This window comes from Calcarisporiella thermophila (genome assembly GCF_041956535.1).
Source record: "Calcarisporiella thermophila strain CBS 279.70 unplaced genomic scaffold VTP21scaffold_1, whole genome shotgun sequence".
Taxonomy (NCBI): Eukaryota; Fungi; Calcarisporiellomycota; class Calcarisporiellomycetes; order Calcarisporiellales; family Calcarisporiellaceae; genus Calcarisporiella; species Calcarisporiella thermophila.
Window position 1 is genome coordinate 619,462 of NW_027192191.1, and position 14,630 is coordinate 634,091.

General features: G+C 48.4%; 4 protein-coding genes across 4 annotated transcripts; 3 read left to right on the forward strand and 1 right to left on the reverse strand.

Moving 5' to 3' along the window:
• Nucleotides 1-562: 562 nt before the first annotated feature.
• Nucleotides 563-1,914, forward strand: VTP21DRAFT_275 (uncharacterized protein; the record flags this gene model as incomplete). The annotated part of the gene is made up of 3 exons (XM_069392976.1): nt 563-671; nt 730-1,608; nt 1,679-1,914. The coding sequence occupies 3 exons, from the start codon at nt 563-565 to the stop codon at nt 1,912-1,914; spliced, it is 1,224 nt and encodes a 407-aa protein (XP_069256654.1).
• Nucleotides 1,915-2,628: 714 nt separating this feature from the next.
• Nucleotides 2,629-6,522, reverse strand: VTP21DRAFT_276 (uncharacterized protein; the record flags this gene model as incomplete). The annotated part of the gene is made up of 5 exons (XM_069392987.1): nt 2,629-5,981; nt 6,050-6,136; nt 6,209-6,268; nt 6,347-6,382; nt 6,450-6,522. 5 exons carry the CDS (start codon nt 6,520-6,522, stop codon nt 2,629-2,631), a joined length of 3,609 nt encoding a protein of 1,202 aa, XP_069256655.1.
• Nucleotides 6,523-8,248: 1,726 nt separating this feature from the next.
• On the forward strand, nt 8,249-9,944 carry VTP21DRAFT_277 (uncharacterized protein; the record flags this gene model as incomplete). Its single annotated transcript, XM_069392998.1, has 2 exons — nt 8,249-9,554; nt 9,628-9,944. The coding sequence occupies 2 exons, from the start codon at nt 8,249-8,251 to the stop codon at nt 9,942-9,944; spliced, it is 1,623 nt and encodes a 540-aa protein (XP_069256656.1).
• A 582-nt stretch (nt 9,945-10,526) lies between these two features.
• Nucleotides 10,527-14,503, forward strand: VTP21DRAFT_278 (uncharacterized protein; the record flags this gene model as incomplete). Its single annotated transcript, XM_069393009.1, has 8 exons — nt 10,527-10,754; nt 10,836-11,387; nt 11,456-12,124; nt 12,204-13,088; nt 13,192-13,269; nt 13,332-13,862; nt 13,953-14,106; nt 14,181-14,503. The coding sequence occupies 8 exons, from the start codon at nt 10,527-10,529 to the stop codon at nt 14,501-14,503; spliced, it is 3,420 nt and encodes a 1,139-aa protein (XP_069256657.1).
• Between the last annotated feature and the right edge of the window lie 127 nt (nt 14,504-14,630).

The window sequence follows — 14,630 nt, forward strand, 5'->3', positions numbered from 1 at the left end:
ACGCACAGAGATGCTCATTGATGTGATCAGTTGCCATATTGGTGTTATAGGAGATATGTGCTCTTCTCGAACGTGCGTTAATGGCCTGACGAAATTCCAGAGAAGTGTTCGGTGAATATGGCGCCGAATTTCAGTCTCACCATGATAGATTTTTAATGCATTTTAACGGCTCACTTTTTCACTGAAACGACAAATCACTGTCCATCCTGGAGCTACATGGCCATGTTTGTTAAAGTCCCATTTACTTTTGAGGCTCAATTTTGCTATAATCATTATCGAATTGTTCTAAATCCTGTATTCATCCAATCATCATGCTTACCATTCCTCCACGGCCCAATTTTACGTCACGGCATGGACTAATTTCGATTTTTTATATTCAACCTTTTTTTTTTTTCAACTCCAGAGTGCACGGTGCTTCCGTTTTAATGGAATTGGGTCCATGTACGTTGAGACTTTTGAGCATGTAAGAACTTGAACGCAATTAACTCTTGGATTGGTCGGGAAGTAAAGAGAATTCGACATTGACAAGCAAGAAAAAATTATACTATTTCGCTTTACCATAATGGGGCTCGCCATTCCTCTCACAACCACAACGCTCTCAGACAACTCAGTCCATCCCTATGTATCCGCATTACGGAGGACTCACAATTTCCATGATGAATCACTCAGATGTATGACTATTTTATTATTATATACTCAGTGAAATTAGACCACTGACGCTCTCTCTAGCATTCGAAGGAAGAGGCGAAATTTCGCTAGAAAATCTCACGGAGTCCGTATACACAGTAGAACAAACACCGACAACATTTCTCGCTGCATGTTCCGCGAAGCTGGCAGATGAGCTCAACCCTTTTGAAAATAGTTTTTCTAGCGGTTCAGAATCTGTAAAAGACACAACCGCTATCACTTCGCCTTCGCTGAACTCCGAAGTGGTACGTGTTCAGCAGGATGCACGTCCGTCGCTCCCGGCACTCGCATCAGTTATAGATGGCCGACAGACTTGTTCTTTCTCTAGTGGAGAACGCTCGCGAAAGGATATGGTGGCCTCCCCGATGTTACCGGCTCTTCAGAGTACAATTGGGTTAGAAGAGCCTATCCCCCTATTTAGTACTCTGCCTCAACGATCATTGCAGTCTTCCGCGACTACTGCCTCCCTTTCTGCACCTTTCGGTTCATTAGTGTCGTCTGCCAATTTTCAAAGTTGTGCACCAACTATTTTTGCATCCTCCAAAGAGAAAATTTCTTCAACCGAGACAATCGTAAGCAATCCCAAATTACTGAAGGACGTGGGTAAAGAGGGAATGCAACTTCCCCAATTGATGGGGCCAGGAGATGATGCAAGGCCCGTAGCTGCCATAAATATGGAATCCACCGGGAATAGTAGTGTCAAATTGGAACCATCGACTCTTGGAGCAGACTCTGTCGAGCCTATCGGTAGGGGTACTAAAGCTGAAAATGAGTGCGAGGAAACGGTACAAAGTTGCACAAGAAGTGGGAAAGAGTTTGAAAATTCCAAAATAAAGCGACGGAAAACCTTGGCAAATGTAAAAATCTCGCCTGTCGGTAGTGAAGAGAAGCGACGAATAGTCTTGGAGAAGAACCGTCAATGTATATTCCTCTAAAGCTAGTTTTTGGATTAAGGCAGTCTCTAATTTCAGTCCATTGTTTTGCTATATAGCTGCTCAGAAGTGTCGCCAGCGAAAGAAGAAGTATGTAGCCGATCTACAGAAAAGTGTGCATCAGCTGACTTCGGAGAACACTCAACTAAAAAATAAAACCACCTCACTTCGAGAGGAGATAGTACGACTCAAGGCACTACTACTGTCACACCAAGACTGCCCGCTCTACAAATCCCAAGAATTTGGCTTGGATATATTTGCACTTATGGGGAATACCAAATTATACCATTGTTGAGGTCGCTAGAAAGACTATTGAAAATAGGTGGCGCATGCGAACGTGTTGCAGCGGCAATTGGAACTGAAAGAGCAGTTACATTCATTCGAGGCCCTTCTCTTCTCTCCCCCTCTCACGTTTCTAATACCCTTTAGCCCTGTTTTCATAGAAGGGAAAAAATTAGGCTTCCACTGTAGTTCTCGGACAAACTCCATTATTGCTTTAGCTCTATTATTTTTTTTTTCGCTAACTAATCTGTTCTACTTCATAACCTCAGCGCCTTCAGCTCTCTATATCATTCATCCTATCTGTTTAGGCTGTTTTTTTATTGCCTTCATGCCTTGTCTTTTCCTCCAGCGACGCGTTGTACTCCGTTGTTAAAATATATGTTATATTCAGCATCAATTAAAATAACGGGACATATATTAATATTTTTTTAAGACGAACTATTCGCGCAAACGCGTTGGGTAAATAGAGATATAATGACAGTGAGAATTATATAGTTGCACTAAAAATGATAGGGATCATAGTATAAGAGTCCAAGGGGTTATATATGGGAACATAAGCTAAACAAAAAAAAATAAAATAAAAAATAAGGGGGATAACTGGTTATAATCGAAAGGGGAAAGAAAAATATCCAGATATTCATGGGGGGGGGGGGGGAAATAGAATTGAATTACAAATAAATGTAATGTATTAGTAACAATAGTGAAAAATAAGTTTATCCTAGCACGTTTAGAAGGAGAGTCCAAAAATGGAGGACAGTTTTGCAAAAAGCCCTTTCTTTTTCTTTTTCTCGCCCGCCTCGGGAGATTTTACATTTGCCTCCTTAGTGGTGTCTTCACCCGTGACGGAATCATTTTTTCCTGATACAGTAGAGTCCACTTCCTCAGACTCTTGAGAACTCAATAGTTGGGGTGTGGGTTTAATAGTGGAGTCAATGGCAGCAGGTTGAGGGGTGGCTTGTTCAGTAAGTGCGGATCTTTTAACAGGGAGACTTTCGATGACTGACTTATCGAGGGATGATTTGTCCTCAGCTTCTGCTTGTTCGACCGGAGGTTGGACCTCTGTCTTGGGTTCCTCCGCCGGGATGTTTTCGGCTTCAACGGCGGAAGCTGGTGCGGAGGCGGAATTGTCTTCTGAAGTTTGTTTTGCTGATGTCTCTGCATGTACCTCCTCCTGCTTAGCTTCTCTCGCAAATTGTTCAACCTCAGTGTCAACGGCAATGTCTGAGGGAGCAGCAGCTACGGGAGCGGACTCTTCGGTAGAGATGGCCCCCTCTGCTATGGGTTCAATTGCTGCATGTTCAGGTTCGGCTTCTGTAACAACCTCCGAAATAGCTGATTCATCAACAGTTGTTGCGGACGCCTCTATCTCTTCTGGTTTAGACTCCTCAGCAACCTGCTCAGGTTCGAGCTCAGAAGAAGGCTTGATAACGGGCACAAGCTCCTTGATTACAGGCTCTTCCAACTTGGACTCTTCTGCAGTTTGCTCGACCTCAGTCTCTAAAGTTGGTTCAGCAGCGACCGTCTCCTCAGAAGCAGGCTGAAGCGCAGGTTCTTCCGCCGGTTGCTCAGACTCGGCTTCAGGTGTGGCTCCAGAAATGGCCAGCTCCTCAACGACTGGCTCAATTTCGGTTACAGCTGTTACTTCTGTCGATGGTTCTATCGCAGTTTGGTCTGATTCGGTTGTCGTTTCCGCAGTGGCCGATTCTTCAACATGTGATGAATCTTCCAGTGCCGGCTTCTCCTGTTCCTCTACCTTGGGTTCATCTACAGCCTTCTCATTCTCATTCTCTGTGGCTTGTTTCACAGCGGTGGACTCAACTGGTTCTTCTACGATAGGTTCAGCTAACGCGTCTGGAACAACTTCGGCTTCCTCTGTTGGTTGCTCAGGTTCAACTTCAGTAGAGACTTCAGCAGTTGTCGAAATGTCAGTCTCAGGCTTTTCACTGATTGGCTCCTCCACTGCCTCCTCAGCAACAGTCTCAGTAGCAGGGTCGACGGCAGGTGTTTCCTCCATAGTAGGTGCAGATTCCTCAGCAGTAGTTTCTACAGCTTCAGGTTGATCAGATTCAACCGTGGCAACTTCTTCGTCAGGAGTAGCCTGAACAGCTCCGGATTCACCTTCGGCCTGCTCAGCTACAGTCTCAATGGTTGCCTCAACAGCATTTACCCCAGTTTCGATGACATCTACAGGTTGCTCAGTTTCAGCTTCGGCACCAGACTCACTATTTGCGGACTCCTCAGTAATAGCTGCAATTTCCTCGGTAGCTGGCTCAATCTCGGCCTTGTCTACAACTTCAGTTGGCGTAGTTTCCTCAACTGTAGGTGTGGATTCCTCAGTTGCAGTTTCTTCTACCTTAAGCTCCTCTACGGAGTCAGAAGTAGCTTCCTGCTCCTTGGCTTCTGCTTCAGCTTCGGCCTCGTCTGAAGGCTCGGCAACCTTTAGTTCCTCAGCGACTGGTGCAGATTCCTTTTGTACTTCCTCAGCAGTTTTTTCTGCTTCAGCCTCAGCCTCAGCTGCTGGTTCAATTATTGCGGTCTCTTCAGCAACAGGGGCAGGTACCTCGGGAGTGATTTCCTCCGGAGTCGTTTCATCCGCCTTCGTTTCACCGGCGACTGGTTCAACCACCGCCTCCGTATCCTCTGGGTCCTCAGCAGGCTGTGCAACTTCATCAGTAGATTGTTCAACTTCGGCCTCAGCTGCAGCTTCGGCAACAGGCTCGATAGCAGATTCTTCTTCAGTGACAAGAGTAGACTCTTCTGCAGGTTGTTCGGCTTCTGTTTCGACTACAGCTTCGGTGTTTCCTGATTTCTCAGCAGGCACAGGTTCCTCAGCTTCCGTCGGCTCCTCTTGCTTAGGCTCCTCATTAGCTTGCTCAGATTCAGCCTCGGGGGCTGGTTCAGCGTTGGGCGATACTTCAGCGAGAGGCGAACTTTCATCTGCGGGTTGCTCAGCTTCGACCTTGGTCGTGGTTTCAGCGGCATCAGAGTCCCCTGGAGTCTCCACCAACTCTGGTTCCGCAGCAGGCTGCTCCTCAGCTTCGTTAGTAGCTTCTGTAGCCTCCAAATTCTCAGCCTCTGGTGTAGGTTCTTCACCAACTTGCACCTCATCAACTTCTTTGGGTTCCTCAGTAGCAGGTGTCTCATCTGCGGGTTCGACAATTTGTTCAGCTCCAGACTCTACGACGACATCAGGGTCCTCTGACTCCTCAGCCACTGGGACAGAATCTTCAATGGAAGGTTCAGCTACGGCCTCGGCTGGTTCAACAATAGGTGCTGATTCCTCGGCCGCCGGTTCTACTTTGGGATCCTTGGCAGGAGGCGCAGCTTCAGCTTCGGTAGCAGATTCAACAGCTGCAGACTCTTCTGCAATGAGAGCAGATTCCTCGGTAGTTGCCTCTTCAGCAACGGGAGCAGACTCATCTGCAGTTGTTTTCACTTCTTTGGACTCTTCCTGGGATTGTTCGGTTACAGCATCGACATTGGCCTCGGCGTTTTCCAATTCCTCGCTGACTGTCGCAGGTTCCTCAGTGGTAGGGTCAGCCACTGTCTCGGAGGGTGCCTCGGCAGCGGCCGGTTCCTCTGCTACTGATTCCTCAACATTGACGTTTTCAGCAGCTTGTTCAGATTCCACTTCTGGCGCTGGGATTGCGGATACTTCAACGAGGGGAGTAGCCTCCTCAGGCGCCACCTCTTCCGCTCTGGGTTCTTCAGCTGTCTGTTCAACCTGAGACTCAGTCGGTGCAGTCACCTCGTTGGCTGACGTGACCTCCTCAACAGGGGCAGATTCCTGCGCCTCGATTTCCTCAGCAGCTTGTTCCGATCTAACTTGTTCAGTGGATTCAGTAGGAGTCGCCCCTTCAACGGCTACGACCTCTGCCGTGGTCTCCTCTATGGTAGCAACAGGAGCTGATGCATTGAGATCTGGGTTCTCTTTGATTATTTCTGATGATGTGTTTTCTTCTTCAAGCGTTTCCTGTGCTACTGGTTCACTGGAGGCTGGCTCATCAGGCTGATGCTCAGCGTTATTTTCGCCGGGGACGTTCTCCTCTATTGTTGTGCCGTCTACTGAGATGTTGTTATCTAAATATTTAGCATAGCCGGGTTAATTTTCAATCAAGCTTGTTCTAATTACTGGATAGGACACATACCATCATTCTCTTGGTTCTGAGTAGTGTTCTTCTCAGTAATGCCCTCCTCGCTAGGTTCTACATTATCGAGATGTTCATTATTCTCGACTAACAAGAATCAAAGATGCAAGCATGTTAATTTGGAACATGTTGAGCTTAGCGGGCCACGAGATTAAATACCTTCGGCAGAACGCGGAGGATTCTCAAGTTCAGTGGATTCTGTTGGATTTTCATTTGAATCTATTTATAAGATATGAGGAGGAGGGTAAGTATTTTACGCGTTCTGAAACCAATGTCTCGAGATGAGCCATCTATTACCGTTTACCGGAGCTTCGGTTACCTCGGTCGATACTTCTAAGACATAAATAATCTCAATAAGAAAAGGATGCCAGAGGGAAGTGAAGAAAAGAGAATGTAAAACCTTTGTGAACCTGCTCGACGCTAGCAGACATTTCCTCTACTAGAGGCTCGTTGTGTTGCTCCTCAATAGTCATAACTTTAAGTTTGTTTACGTGTTTAATTCACAATAGGGGATAGATTTAGGGGGGAAGCAACAACAGAACAACTAATGTTGAGTAGCTAGAGGCCCAAAGATGAACAGAGGGAAAATGAGGACAAGAAGAAAAAGAACAAAAACAAAAGATCAGCTGCAGTTTGGAAAAAGAGGCCCCGAAATATCAATAAATATTGACAACGATTCTGCATTCCTTGTATGGAACACAATCATGCGATGCATGCACAGAAAAGACTACCCAACTCAATCTCCATTGCTCTTCTTAGGTGCGCCCTTACACCAATCTACCGCTGGTCTTGGAAAAACATATGCACGCTATTAATACTCAAGCTGAAGCCTGTCTGTTCCTCCTCCAACCCCCCCGACCGCCGGCTCCGGTGGTTCGGTCGCCGGCGCTTGAGGGTGCGCTTCTCTCTCGGAGCGCCTTCGCTTTGAGACTCTGTTCCGAACCACAAACGCGAGAGGCCTGAGCTGTTCCAATCGCAGATTCTTTATGAATCATTCTTGACCTGCAAGTCTCCTTCTGTGGCCACCTGCGGCTTTGCAGATTGAATTTGAATGCTGACAGGATCCAACCCTTTTTCAAGACCAAATCGATGCCAACAAGCTACAACCCCCTCCCCCATCCCCGCCCGCAAGTTTCCTTTTTCTTCTCCTCCTCTCTTTTCTTTGTTTCCAAAGCTCTATTCAGAAACATTACTATTTGCGGAGAGCAGCCAATGCACTGGCAAAGCAAAGTCTAGATGTTTTGCATTCTTTGGCCAAGATCTCGCATCATTATACTAGTGAATAACATCTGGAGAATGTTTGTTAATGGGTGAGACACCATAGAAATGCAGTCTCGCCATGCATCAAGATCTGAAACCTCACTCCAAATGGTGTGACTGGTTTTCATGCGAGCTGGAAGAGTAAACAACCCCATGACATGGTACAAAGACGCAGATTAAGCGAGGTCTGGGATTTAAGCTCTCCCTCAACGTCATTGCTTTGAAAGGCCCATTTTCCAGAACTCAGACGCAAAGTCCGAGGAGCCATTCATAGCGAGCCTTGAAGCATTGAAGCTTTTAAGAGGAAAAAAATTAGGGATTAGCCTGGGCCTGTGGACGCAAAGGCCACGGATATTAGCCCATCTTGCGGAATACAGCACAAGTGCTGTTTTATTCGCCGGAAAAGTTCTCTTGCCAATTCTAAAAAGATTCCCCCTCCTGAATTTTTCCCATTGGCAAAATCCGCCCATAGTCACTGGAGGGACTCGGCGGTGGGTTTTTGCTGACGTTGTGGTGCGGGCGGGGACGGAAAGCGGGGGAAGGGGAGGGCGAGGCGAGGGATTACGATCGCGGCGGGAGGAGGGCTCTTCTCCCTGAGGAGAGTAACGAAAAGAGTCGATGAAGAATGGGCCGGGCCGCGGCCAAACGGCGGTCAGAGGAGCCGGCCGAAGAATTAGGTTGTTTTCAAAAAACTTGGGAGTTTAGTGGTTCGGAGAAATGAGCTCATGGCGTTGCTTGTTATGTACTGACGTTGTTTTAGGGGAATTTCATGGGCGCCCATTGAATTCTACCTCAGAAGCATGAGGTCAAAAGCCAATTTGACTTGGACCCTTTGGAAGAACAATAAATAATACTTTTTTTCCCGGGCTTCTCCACTTTTATTTATCCCCTTTCGCCTGCTCTCCCTCCCGCTTCGCCTTTCATGTACTAGAGCTCACCATGTCCTCCCCATTGAGCACACAGGATTCAAAAGACAAAGAACACCCCCCCTCGCATAATGAACTGGCTCCGGCCTCGAGTCCTACCGAGGCCGCGGTTAAAGATTCTCGCAGTGTAGGCTTGCGCCCATACATTCTCTTCTGCGCTTTAATTGCATCGCTCGGGTCGTTCAATGCAGGCTTCAACACAGGAGTTCCAAATATCCCAGAACGGATCATTCGTAGCTGTAGCAATGATGTCTTGCAACAATATGCTGACTCACCTCTGCCAGCCTGCCTGCCAATGGGCGACTGGATATGGGGGGTCTCGGTAGGGATGTTTGCCCTAGGCGGCCTTCCCGGCGGCCTTATTGCCAATCCTCTCGCAACTCGACTGGGCCGCCGAGATTCCATGATGCTGAACAACATCTTCTTCCTGATTGGGGGTCTGCTTATTGCAACTTCTACTCATGTCGCACAGTTTGCCATCGGGCGATTCTTCACCGGAATCGGCTCGGGCTTCTCCACAGTAGTGGTCTCGATGTATATTGCCGAAATGTCGCCCGTCCACTGCCGTGGCGCTCTGGGCACCATGCTCCAACTGCTCCTTGTGGTGGGCATTTTGGTATCGCAATCACTGGGACTGGGTCTTTCTTCGGTGCGCGGCTGGCGCTGGCTGTTTGCCATCACGGTTGTCCCCGCTCTTCTTCAACTTTCTCTCCTGCCTTTCTGTATTCGTTCTCCCCGCTGGCTCATTTCGCGCAACCGCATCGAGGAAGCACGCATTGCCCTGCAGAGGGTTCGTGGCGACACGGATATCGATGACGAGTTCAATGAAATGGTGCAGGCCCAGCAGCAGGAAAAGCGGGCCGCCCTCAAAGCTCGGGCTCAACTGTTCGAACACAGCGAGGGCGACTCCGCCATCGAAGGCTCTCCCAACCAGAGCGTGAATGGCGCCGAGACAGGAGATACCAAGTACAATGCTGCCAAACCTCTCACCCCTCGTCAGATCTTTTCCAAGCCCGCCTTTGCAAAACTCGCCTTGATCGTGCTAGTGATTCACGCCGGCTCCCAACTAAGTGGCATCAATGGTGTCATGTACTACTCAACCAGCATTTTCGAGAAGACATTTGGACCGGAGGCCGCCCCCAAAGTCACCCTCGGTGTCGGATGCCTTAACCTGGTCGTCACTTTGATGTCCACCTATCTCATGGATCGAGCGGGACGCAAGATACTGCTGCTGTTATCCGAATCGGGCATGTGCATCTTCTCTGTACTTATGGTGATCGCCTCGGTCTACCATATCGATGGGCTCGTCATTGCATCTGGTAACTCTCATTGATGTTTTCTTGTCCACTCCCGTCTCCATCTGTTATTAATTATGAATGCATTTCCCCGTAGTGATGCTCTTTGTCGCCTCGTTTGCCATTGGTCTCGGCACGGTCCCCTGGTTGATCGTTGCTGAGCTCTTCCCTACCTACGCTGTTGGCGCAGCGTCATCCATCGCCATCGGAATTAACTGGTTTGCTAACTTTATTATTGGGCTGATCTTCCCTGCGCTCTCATCGGGGCTAAAGGACTACACTTTCCTTGTGTTTGTCGTGGTCAATGCGATCCTCTTTGGATTCACCTTTATTTTCCTGTCCGAGACCAAGGGTAAATCCATCGAGCAACTTGCGCGAGAGCGTGGAGCAGAGATTCCCACTATAGAATACTAGTGAAAAGGCACGGTTGCATCAAACCCTTTTGTATTTGTCTCAAAGAAAAAATACTTGTTCATTAATTTATCCTTCTCATAACCCCTCCCCCTTTTTTTCGGACATTCCATCCACCCTTCTTTCGCTTTCTCACAGCAAACATGCCATTTTGTTCCTGTTTGAAATTCTGAAGAGAATCACTCTAGCTTTTATGTAATATATGTGTTGCTACTTTCCCTGAACCCCAATGTCAAACGCCATGGTGCATAGAATATTCCAGTGTTACAAGCGCATTTAATGCTGCCAAGTAAGAGGTTAATACTGAGGTTGGTGTCTTGGCACAAGGTACAAAAGCGAGAAAATATTTATCTCCTTCTCTTAGGCTGATTGGGTATATTAGACGGAATACTTTGATGATAGTTAGTTAGCGTGGATAAGAGAGATGGATAACCAGGCTTGATATTGCCCTTGGAATTGAATGTACAGTATATTCATGAAATCGTTGAGGGGCTGAGAGGATGACTGTGAAATTCGACAGTCATTAAGTACTGTAAACAAGCCATTGACCGAGTTAATCTAATTTATCCACCTATATACACCATAATGGCAAAGAAATCGAAGGGGCCCGATTCAAAAGGGCACAATGCCACTGGCACAACCTCCACAACTGCCAGTACAGCACCTTCTGAACGGCCCGTCTTGAGTGACAAGAAACGGAAGATGACCGAAAAGAATGAAGAGGTGAATTTCCCCCGCGGTGGCGGTTCAGTTCTCACCCCCCTTGAGTACAAGCAAGCAGCCCATCAAGCTGACAAGGACGACTTATTTGAGGTTTGTATTTAACTCCACTTACGATTAAGAAACCACTGAAAACCAGCTAGACTGCAGCTAATGGATTCATTTATTTCTTAGCAGGATAATGCTCCCGTAGAGACTCCCAAGAAAAAGAGAAAAACTCCCAAAGGAGCGAAAAAGATCAAGGAGAATTCCAAAGGATCAGCAGAGAAACAAAATGGCAAAACAGAGATTAGAGTTGAAACACTCTCCTTCAAACGGCTTGCCGTGGGGATGACCCTTCTCGGATGCATTTCGCAGATTAATGATTACGATCTTGTGGTGTCCCTTCCAAATCACTTGACAGGATACGTTTCTATCACAGATATCTCTGAACCCCTCACAAAACTGGTGGAGAAGGCAGCGATGGAGGATGCCGAGGAAAGTGACGAGGAAGAAGACATGGAGCCGGATCGGGATGAGAAGAAAGAGACCACAGAGTTGCCAGACTTAAAGACCTTGTTCCATATTGGACAGTGGGTGCCATGCGTGATTGTACAGCTAGAAGGCCCCTCTGCCGACGCAGCCGCGGTCAGTGGGCATGAAAAGCGAAGAAAGAGGATTGAGCTAAGTCTAAAACCTGAACTCCTGAACTCGGGGGTGTCCTCAAAAGACCTGCAGCCTGGGATGGTAAACATGCCGTGCTTTGGGCCTACGTGAGGCAGCTTTTGTTCTGATTTTGTTTTTCGTATTAACAGCAAATCTCAGCTTCGGTTCAAAGCGTTGAAGACCATGGATATATTCTCTCAGTGGGGATGGATGGAATGTCTGGCTTCTTGCACAACAAAGACGCCGCTTCTTATATCGAAGCGCACGGGGGGCGTGCACTCAGGGTTGGTCAGCTTTTGCTGTGCACCGTCCAAGGTGTTCCCGACAAGCGAACCGTCAGGCTAACGCTGGATGCGGAACGGTATCGCAAAGCCCCGCTTGAAAAAGCAGTTTCCACAATCTCCTCCCTACTTCCGGGAAATCTTGTCGAGGCACTCGTCACAGGCGTACACGCAAACGGCCTCACCTGCAAGTTCATGGGGTTCTTCGAAAGCACCATCGACTCATTCCACCTCGGCATTACACATGTGACGGGTGAGGATTCGGTGACTTCCAAGTATAAAACGGGAGACAAGATTGTCGCAAGAATCCTATATGTATCGCTGACCTCCATACCCAAAAAGATCGGGCTATCGGCCGCAACCCATGTGCTCGAGTTCACCCAACCCAAGGTCACTGATGGCACCACAGACTTGACCCCGTTTACCGAGTTCCCCATCGGCACCATTTTCGATCATGCCAGAGTGTGTAGGGTGGATTCCGGGGTGGGTCTGCTGTGCGAGATAGGAGGCCTAAAGTTTATTCCCGGCTATGTTCACGTGAGTAGCGTCGAGAGTTGCCAGCATTGCCCGGCATCTTCCACACGTTTCACTCATCCCTTCCCTTTCAATGTAATAGATTTCTCGCATTGCCGATAACCATGTGCCAAGCATCTACGCAACCTCGGGAGACTATCGCGTCGACTCGACCCACCGTGCTCGAGTGGTTGGCTACGACGCCGTCGACGGCGTGCTACAGCTTAGCATGCAACCCTCGATTCTCGAGCAACAATTTCTTCGTCTCGAAGACGTGCAGCCTGGACAGCTTGTGCGTGGCACGGTGGTGCGACTTTCACCGGCAGGAGTCATCATCAGCCTGACCCAGCAAATCAACGCCCTTGTCCCGATATTGCATCTGGCCGACGTGAAACTGTCGCGGCCCGAGAAGAAGTTCAAACCGGGCGACACAGTCAAAGGGCGAGTTCTAACTTCGGACCCCGCGCACAAGCGGGTGCTTGTCACGTTGAAGCGTACGCTGGTCGAGTCTGAATTCCCCTTGCTCACCTCCTATGCGGTGGCGGCGCCTGGAATCCTGACCCACGGAGTAATTACAGGATTGCGGGACAGTGGATGCGTCATCACCTTTTATGCGGGAGTGAAGGCGCTTGCGCCCATTGCAGAACTGAGCGAGACGTTCGTCGACCATCCCTCGGACATCTTCTCGGAGGGTCAAGTAGTCAAGTGCCGTGTGATTAGCTGTGAGCCAGAGAAGGAGCGGATGCGAGTTAGTATTAAGCGGGCCTCAAGCACGGCCGCATTAGAGGACGGCGAGAACAAGGGAAAGAAGCGAAGCAAGAAGGAGGAGAAGGCGAAGAACAAGAAGGAGAAGAAGAAGGCCGAAGAGACACAGGACATAGATTCTGGGGATGAGGATGGAATAGAAATCAGCGTCGAAGAGAAGGAGGGAGAGGAGAAGAAGGAGGCCGCGAAAACAAACAAGCCAGACATCAAAGAGAAGAAACCCGTAAGTACCGCTTTTTTCAAGAGCCAATATCAGGAATTGTCTTTGGTATTTAAAAGTAACGTCTGCACTCTTATTTATTTTTGCTGTTTTTTCCTGCCTCTAGAATAAGGCCGAGGAGGAGGCACCAGTGGTGTCAAAGCCGAAGGGGCTCAGTCAGGCGGAACTCACTAAGATGTTACAGGTGAGAGCACCAGGATTGCAATCTAATCTGATCACCTGAACCAACCTAACTTTCCTACCTAGGGAACCGATTCCTCCAATGATAGCACTGAAACCCTCCAGGTCCAGTCCGGATTTCAATGGGACGGCTCGGTGGCTATGGAGGTCGATTCCGATGAGGAGAGCGCTGCCTCCTCGGAGGACGAGGAGCCCGCCACCAAGAAAAAATCCAAGAAAAGGAAGAAAAAGGCCACCCCCGTGGAGGACACAACCGACGATCTTGCTAATCGTGCCCCCGAGTCTGCAACCGATTTTGAGCGGCTGCTCCTTGGATCACCCAATTCATCCTATCTGTGGGTGAACTATATGGCGCTCCAGCTCCAGCTTGCTGAAATCGATAAGGCTAGGGAGATTGGGCAACGTGCGCTGCGGACGATCCATTTCCGAGAGGAACAGGAGAAGATGAACGTGTGGATCGCAATCTTGAATTTAGAGAATGCATTTGGTACCGAAGAGAGCCTGAAGGAGATGTTCGAGACCTCGCTGAAAGTGATGGAGCCGAAGCATATGTATTTGCAGATGATTAGGATATATGAGAGATCAGATAAAGTGAAGGTAAGTTGGGCGACGGTGCACATTGAATTTGTTGGGGATGCTAATGGCGGTGCCCTCCCCCTTCCCCCCCTTTTTTTTTCCTGTGTATAGAAGGCAGAAGAGCTGTTCAAGACCATGACGAAGAAGTTTGGGCAAAGCTCCAAGGTGTGGACATTATTTGCACAGTTTTATCTCCAGAGAGGCAAGGCCGATAAGGCACGCGAACTTCTTCAGCGAAGTTTAAAGAGCTTGGAGAAAAGAAAACGTAAGTTTGCCCACTAGCCTCCCTTGTTTATTGGTCGGCTCTCTTTCTTATACCGCGGACTCTTTCTCCATTAGACATCAAGACAAAGACCAAGTTCGCTCAGCTCGAATTCAAGCTTGGCGAGCCTGAGCGGGGCCGTACACTATTCGAGGATCTGATGAGCCACCACCCGAAGCGAGTGGACCTATGGAGCATCTACCTAGATATGGAAATGCGGGCCGGCGATGACGATCTCACCCGACGCTTGTTCAAGCGAGTCACCTCCTTGAAATTCTCGTCGAAGAAGATGAAATTCTTCTTCAAGAAGTGGCTGCAGTTCGAGAAGGAGAATGGAGGCGAGCGTGACGTTGAGGAGGTGAAGCAACGGGCCCTCGAGTATGTCCAGCGGCAAGATTAACAAGATTAACTCATAGAATGATGACGCTTCTCTGCGGTTGATGCAATCGCATGATGCAACCCATTTATAATAAACTTTTTTTCCAATTTCCTAACAAAATGGCTGGATTTTTGGAATTTTCCTGGCC